Source organism: Phalangium opilio, unplaced genomic scaffold (assembly GCF_054372755.1).
Source record: "Phalangium opilio isolate 3A_F unplaced genomic scaffold, DU_Popi_V2 ptg000075l_1, whole genome shotgun sequence".
In the NCBI taxonomy this organism is placed as follows: Eukaryota; Metazoa; Arthropoda; class Arachnida; order Opiliones; family Phalangiidae; genus Phalangium; species Phalangium opilio.
Window position 1 is genome coordinate 360,407 of NW_028324184.1, and position 8,359 is coordinate 368,765.

The 8,359-nt window shown below is 34.3% G+C and overlaps 1 protein-coding gene across 3 annotated transcripts in view; it reads left to right on the forward strand.

The window, feature by feature from the left end:
- LOC149658573 (G protein-coupled receptor dmsr-1-like) overlaps positions 1-8,159 on the forward strand; it is a 118,685-nt gene extending 110,526 nt beyond the window's left edge. For all 3 annotated transcript variants that reach the window (XM_089844151.1, XM_089844152.1, XM_089844153.1), the window contains 5 exons: positions 4,023-4,270; positions 4,437-4,631; positions 5,584-6,054; positions 6,304-6,800; positions 6,957-8,159. In XM_089844151.1, the coding sequence (XP_089700277.1) occupies positions 4,443-4,631; positions 5,584-6,054; positions 6,304-6,800; positions 6,957-7,005 (1,206 nt within the window). In that variant the 5' untranslated portion in view covers positions 4,023-4,270; positions 4,437-4,442 and the 3' untranslated portion in view covers positions 7,006-8,159. The remainder of the gene's footprint in view (positions 1-4,022; positions 4,271-4,436; positions 4,632-5,583; positions 6,055-6,303; positions 6,801-6,956) is intronic.
- Positions 8,160-8,359: the final 200 nt, after the last annotated feature.

An 8,359-nucleotide genomic window follows, 5' to 3' on the forward strand; every position in this document is an offset into this window, starting at 1 on the left:
ATCCTAACTTCCAGGGAAATTTTCAAGGTATAAGAAGGAATTTTAGATTGGATGGGATTAAAGTTAATTAAAATTTTGAACTTAATTTTGAAGGGTATATTCGAAAACTATTCCATTATCGGATTAAAATTGGTATTATCGTGCAGGAGGACAAACAAAACTGTCTGTGTTTGAAAGACGAAAAGAAAAAAAAATGTTATTGAATTATTAAAATTAAAATTGTAGAGAGCTCTTAATAATAGGGTTTATTTATCTGTCCTATACAGGGTGTTTCTGATAAGGCTAATAATTTCCAGACCATTTCTTAAACTCTCTATTTTCTCACGTGTACGTGCAAAATAAGGCCGCGATAAGTCACGAGATTAGGCTTTAATTTCTAGAGCACTAGGTTAGGCCTAACATATTTTCCTCGCAGACAAAAATATGTACAAAAGGGGGAGAAAATTCGCAAGTATAAACAGGTGTTAGAGATTTTTCAGAGCTTATCGGGTAAATTTAGAAACCTTAGAGCGAGTAAAGTACTTGAAAAAGAGTTTACACGGCTAATTAGTTTACTTTCCTCCCCTAAAAGATAAAGAAGGAATTAAGACAAACATCAGATGGTAAAAATTTTATCTCAATCTCAAACATGCACCTTCCCCATGACCTACTGAATATTAATTTTCAAAACTTAAGAATTTCTCAGTCTTAATTTTACTTACGAGTCTTAAGTTAAGCCTAAAACAAACCACGCATTTTCGCGATTAAAATTAAATAAGGGGAGTACGTGCTCAAGCAACTAAGTGAAGAAACGTTTTTTTCTTAGTTTTTAAAGACCATTATGAAATTAGGCGTGATAATTTTCTCTGAGGGAGTTTTCACTTAAATCCTCCCAGCTTAAGTAAATTTAATGTTCATATTAGAAATAATCAGTTTATCCTTTAATTTTAAGAAGCTCGTTAAGGCTCGAGCCTTAAGGGTGTGTGAAAAAAGGCTGGTTCTTTTAAGGCATTGAATAGATGCAAAGGCTTAAAAGGGGTATTTTTCTCGTGGGGTTAATCCATTTTCCGCATCATTATCTTCAATAAGCAAGCCTTGTCGAATGAATCTAGGTTGAACCTTAATAAAGGGGCGTTCACGGATGGGATGGGGTTATTTAAATGTTGTTAAAACCACTAGGGGGATCGTTAAAATAATTCTAATGGTCTAATCATCACGTTTCCCTTAAATAAGAATGAAGAAAATTAAATAGAAGTTATCAAAATCTTCGAACCATTATTGGAGTATTTTACGGTTGACCCCCCCTCCTTTAAATTTAGTTAAGAAACTAATTGAGACAATGGTTTCTAGTTTAATTAAGAGGTCATCCCTAAAACACTCATCAAATCATAACTCGAAAACAGTAAGTCTAGAGCACTAAGAATAAGATTTTTTTTAAATTAATATAAGATCTTAAAACTTCGTGCTGGAGAGCTATTAGTATCATTATAGTAAAATTTTCAAAATGTTGCTTAATTGAGTCTTGGATTACGTTGAAGAGAGAAAGAGTGAACTCAGGGATAGGAAGGATCATACTGCAGGGATGCAATAACCGTCATTCGAAACTAACCCTAAACATAGTTTAAACAAAGCCCCGAGGGAATAACTCTAGAGTAAATAGCTTCTTGAAACGCGAACCCTCGTTTTGCGTTCGCTTTAGAAAAACAGATTTAGGTAAAAATATAACCGCTATTTCCATCTAAATTTTTCAACCAGTTTCTAAAGCATATAAAAATAAAATTTAATTCCCCAGGTAATTTCGCATCTCTCTCTCTGCAGAATATTGGCAATGGTAATTCTGTTTTCTGGTTCGTTTTGTGGGAGAGACCGTTTGGTTCTTTTTAAAGTTCCTCTAAACGGACTGAAACATTTAGAGGGACTAATTAAGCAACGAGTTTTATGCTTTTTAACCGAGTGAGGGTTTGTAAAGTTTATGTTAAACCGCGTGAAGGTTTTTAGAGTTTAAGTTTTTACCGAGTGAAGGCAAAAAATAAACTAAGTTTTTACCGAGTGAAGGTCTTTAAATTTTAAGTTTTTACCGCGTGAAGGCAAAAAAAGTTTCTAAGTTTACCGAGTGAAGGAAAACGACTATGTTCTTTTTGAACAATTCTACGAGTTTTTATTGTGGCACTGAGTTTGGCCTGAGCATTGATAATAAAATACAATTCTGATTCTTTGACCTCCAGCTCTCTCCTTTTATGCACTTTCGTTTGGGTCTCTTTTTAGGGACAGGAACCAATCATGTTCGAGCTTTTTAGGGTATTGGTTCTGACGTCGTGGTTTTTAGTGACGCACGGGGTTTTTTAGTTTGAAAGTTTGCGAGAGGAGAGAGGTAGGGTTTACAATGGATGATACGCTTTTATTTACAAAGTGAAAAGATTTTACAGATTGAAAGGATTTATTTTTGTATAAAGGTGAATGACTGTTTTCTATAGAGGTTAAAGTTGAAGCGAAAGGGTTTTAAAGAGTTAATTTTGCATGCCTTATATTTTGTTTACTGACATGATTTTAATTTTAATTTTATAGGGTGTTTAGTTTATTTAATTTATTTGTAAATTATTATGTTTAATTTTAAGGGGGTTTTATTTAAAAAAATGGATTTAGTGGCTGGTTTCTTAACACTCTCCATTGTCAAAGAAATACATAATCGGTTATAATTCTCGAATTTGGGGAAAACCTTTGAGATTTGAGAGTAAGATAATTCAATTTGTCCTTAGAAAATAATAGTTGAAAAAATAAATAAATAAACATTCATACAAATTATTAAAAAATTATGAACAGGGTTCATACAACTTTTGAAAAACAAATTTCCCTGAGATTTCCAGGTTTTTCCCCACATACTTCCCTGAATTTTCCAGAGTTACGAGCCTCTAAAGTTTTGTGTAACGCTATTCCTATGGAGGGTGGTTGTTTGTTTATGTTTTGCTAAATTACTCGGCCCCTGTTTGTCGTAGCCCTAAGTTTTTAGTATGGTTGGATGGGGGACAAATTGGACTATAACATACTCAAAGGACATCCCCGTATCTCTAGTAGAAACAGAGTTACGAGCCTCCAAAAAAACCACTACCTGATTTTCCAAACATTATGACTTAAATTGTATAAAATCCCCATAGCTTATAGCAAAAAGCGTCGGTAATTAATTGCTGTCTTACATACGCTACAAGTACAGTGTACACGCAGCTCGCACCACCAGGCTTTACTTCTTATGTACTTTAATCAATTTAAGGTGCGGTATACGTACCTACGTGTTATTGTTTTAACTGAAGAACTTTTACGTCGTCGGGAAAACGTTTTTTCCTTTTCATCTTTTCTTATCCTTAATAATAAATGACCAATAGATAAAAGTTTGGGAACACTTTAATTTTGGCTAAATTAATCTAATAGATGTTCTTTTCGAAGAAAGTTAAAGTCGATAAAAGTTGTACATACAATAACGTCAAGAAGGTAGAAATAGAAAAGTTAAGAAATTTCCTTATAAATTGATGGAGAAACATTCTCTTCATCTTTATTCTTTCTCTATTAGCTTTCAGCTTTAATAAAATATCGCCTAAATTTTACCCCATGCATTTTGAGGTAAAAACTACGGACTATAGCTCCGTATAATTCAATTACGGCTTCACTCTATATTTTTTTATAAAATTTCCTTTTCTACGTAAAAATCGATTATATTATATAATATAATATTTGAGCCTGAAAATGGAACTTTTATTAACTGAAGATATTTCTTTTGTAGTCCGTTCTTTATTGATCCATTTTTTGACCTAAAAAGTTTGAGTATTGCGTCTGCAAACTAAAATAGAGCGTTTTACAGACGCCTTGATCTCAATTTTTAAAAAATGACGAGCCCATAACTTCAAACATCAGATCATATTTCAAAACTGGACAAAATCAGGCCAATAGACCAATACCACTTTTGGTGATGGGAATCGATATATATTATTAAAAGCAAAATCTTTTTTAAAATATACGTTAACCGTCAATTTGTTTTTAATTTTTAATTACAGTTCAATTAAACCATGCTAGACAATCCAAATACCGATAATACATCACTGACGCCCAAAGAGGCTCCGCTCAAGAATGAAATCAATATTGCAAGAAGGAAAACTACTACAACAAGGCGTCCATTCCGCATGATCACACCCAACACAACAACAACAACAAACACAACATCATCAACGACATCGACCTGATTACAACAACCCCTCTATCCCTCACATCCATAAAACATTATTAAAATTCGTATTTAATCGGGGTAAGTCATACGGTTGCTTTTGCACGTGATTCTTCTAAACTGGTGGTAATTAAATCGGGAATCGGGATATTTCCTGCCTATACGGACTTATTTTTGGAAATCAAAACAGACCTTATCGCTGGCGAGTCGAGCCCGTGCTTACACGTTACGCGTCTTTCTCACACAGGTCAAAATGGTCTCGAACGCGACGGACGATTTCGCCAACGAATTGACGATAGAGAAATGGCTCATTATGAACATGCAAGATGGAAATTTCAGCATGATGGTCAATGCAACGACCATAGTCAGAGGTGATTATACCTCCGAGGAACAGATTTATTTTGGGAAACAATTTTCCTCCTTTCGGAACAGTTATCTTCAGGTAAATTAATTGCACTTTTATATTGTCATTTTATAAATTATAAACTAAGCTACCATTTAGACACTAAACACTAAATATATTCATTGGGTTCAGCGGTATGAAATTTATCTGCACGATTAAGTTTTCTTAGAAACAAAGTTTTTAAAACTTTCAAATATTAGAAAAAAAATCTACGTTTAAGTAGGGGTTTTTCATAAAGGTAGGATGTTACAATTCTGCGGTTTGACCCAAAAAACACAAACCTTTAAAATCATGTCAGCCTTATCAGAAACACCTTGCATATAAACTAATCACGAAAATTATTTAAGGGAGAATTAATCTACGATGTTATAAGCTAATTAGGTTAATTAAAGGAAATCATATTCATTATTGCAAAAAAAAAAGAAACATTAACGTAAAATAATCGATAAAACCGAGTCGTTCTATGACACTATCACTTTAAATTTCAAGAGAAAAACATAGTGTTAGCTAAGTTTAATACGGCCGCGTCAGCCTTGCAAAGTACACACATCCGAGGTTCTATTACAGATTATCCGAGTAAGATCAAACTCTTTTCCTTCCGCTGTTTTAGAAAACTTAAACAAACGAGCTTGTAATCCCTCTACGCTTTGCATATATAACAGAGTGTAATTAATTGCAGGCCCTTGTTAGACACTCGGGCAAACCGCCGCTACCAAAGACCGAACCCGCGCGCGACGTGAAAGGTCAAAACGTTAGGGAATTTTTAAATATATTTATGGGAGATCTCGCGAATAAATCGCTCAGACGTGAGTAATTGCCGTAAAACACTAATTCCAAAGAACAACAAATCTGTTAAAGTAAAGATTTCTAGCCGCATCTTGACTTTAAACAATTTTCGGCTATACGAGTTTCTTAAATTAACCCTGGCGTATTATTTTATTTTCGTTCAGTTGTCCACTTTTCTGATAAGTCTGCCATATCTTTCAAACAGGTGCACGGTTGGCTGAGTTTGTTCGTTTGTATCTTCGGTATCTTCGCCAATATCTTGAACATTATCGTCCTAACGAGGAAGGACATGTTATCACCGACGAACGCCATCCTAACGGGTCTGGCAGTGGCCGACATGTTGGTCATGTTGTCTTACTTGCCGTACACGATTCACAATTACATCGTAACGGACTTAACCGAAGAGTACAAGTTCTGCTACGGATGGGCGCTTTACACGCTGATCCACGCTCATTGGACGGTCGTCTTCCATTCTTGCTCGACATGGTTGACCGTCACGCTGGCCATCTGGCGTTTCCTGGCGGTCAGTTTTCCGGCCAGCAGTAAAAAGTATTGCAGTATGTCGCGGGCCAAAATAGCCATTTTAGCCACGTACATCAATTGCGCTATCTTTTGTCTGCCCGTCTATATTACCTTCACCATCAAGGAGGAGTCCCATATTAAACCAGATATTTTCGTAATTATACTTTTCTACTAGGCCATCCGTATAAGTCGATTCACAAATTGTAAACGTCGAGGTATAAAACGAGATAGAACCATCAGAGCGCGTACAATATCGCTCGATATACATCGTTTCAATTTTTGTATCGACATCCAATCCATTTTATATTTTTCTCGTCCCAAGGAATGATTTGAAATTCAAATCAAAAGGGCTAGATAGAATAACTTTGATTTCGTTTCTCTTCTCCCACATTCGCGAATGCAGGTTTACAAAGTCGATTTCAGCGAGATCGCCAAACGCAACAACCATCTCCTGGAGCAAGTCAACTTTTGGATCTTCGGGGTCATCACGAAACTGGTGCCGTGCATCGCGTTGACGGGTCTAAGCCTCGGTCTGATCCGGGTCCTGTACGAGGCGAACGAACGGAAACAAAGGCTTAAGAACAGGGTGGAAGGCGACAAAAATTGCGACCGCACCACCAAGATGCTCTTAGCGATCCTTCTCCTTTTCCTCATCACGGAATTCCCTTCGGGTCTCTTGGCCCTGCTCAGCGGCATACTGGGGGAACCATTCTTCCAAAACGTCTATTCGAATTTCGGCGAAATGATGGACATTTTGGCACTCATCAATAGCGCCATAAACTTCATCCTGTATTGCTCAATGAGCAGACAATTTAGGGACACTTTCGCCAAGCTCTTCACGCCTCGTATTCTATCCAATTGGATCGCGGTACCCACCGAGCCTACAACAACCTTAACGACGTGCGTATGATACCCCTTAATAAACCGCGAAAACGCTATCAATTAATATTGCTTTTCGCATACACTTTCTCTCTTTTTTTTTATACTTTCCATATATTTTTACAAATCTCTATCTGCTCATGACGAAAATAATTTTAATTTATATCTTGTTTATAGAAACCAATTGTTAACAACACGTACAAACAGCGAGTTCAAAAAACTATAGACTACATATATAAATACATATATATACGCATTATAAACTTACACGAACGGATTTGCCTAAATTACGGTAACAATACGGTGAAACAAAAAACATTGTGTCAAAAAATACCCACTACTACAACAAAAAAAACTATACAACCATGAAGAGAATATCTAAAAAAATATATATTGCTACGAAAGAAAAATATTATACCACAAATTGACGGGGACAAAAAAAAAAGAATTTAATTGAATATAAAATATCGCTGATCGTGGTGCTTTTCCTATACATAACGATTTTATATAATAATATATATAAAACACGAACAACTCGTGAAATTAAGAAGTGGTACGACAATTTATGCGTCTTAATTTCAGTTATTGTTATTATTTATTAAGTAATTAATTTCTTATTTTTTAAATCGGTGGGATTACGCGCGGGAAAATATATTTTGGCTATTTTCGCGCCTGAATTATTTTGGCCAACTTAATGACCAACAAACGTTGCTTGGTTAAAAACGAGGAATTTGACTGTGTCTAGCGAAATTCTTCCAAAACCAAAAAAAAACCAACCAAACAAACAAATAAACTTGGTGATATCGGTAAAGGATAAAAACACAATATCAAAACAAAAACAATTATTAAAAAACAAATAAGTGTCAATGTTTTACTTAAAACAAATTTAGTAAATTCGTTTTGTATTCAACGTATGTTTATCGCGTAAAATTTTCGACGCTGTTATTAATGAACGTCTTGAAAGTTAAAAAAAGTAAATTTGGTTTAAGGTCAAAGGCTAGGAAAGATAACGCGTTGGAGCTCTATTGATTAAGCCTATTTTCGACTAGAATGCGGTCGTTCCTATTCAGCTTAAAAATTAATAAATTTGAGTTCATTTATTTTAATATAAAATTCGGTTTCAAAAAGAGAAAATTTTATTATTTTATTAATAAAAAAAATTTAGCTGTTCAGTAACGATCGCTTATGGGGCTTATTCTAGTCTAAATAGGTCAATAGATAACTCCAACTAAATTCTAATTACGGCTAAAATAATTATTAAGGTGGAAAAAAAATACTATTGACGGTTAGTTAAATCAAATAAAAAATATATATTAGAATAAATCGACTTATAATTGAAGTTTTAGTAAAGAAATTTAAAAAACTAACCAAAACTGACAGAAAAATTAAACGAATAAATAAAATTTAGTTCAATATAAATGTGGTGTTTATATTTATTTATAAGTATTTTATTTGAAGTTCTTGGTAAAAATTATGATTGAATGGAAAGCTACCATACATTGGATTTTATTCTTGAATTTTGAAAATTCAATTATTTTGGAAAACTGCTTCACTACTAAAATGTATTGAGGCTAATTATT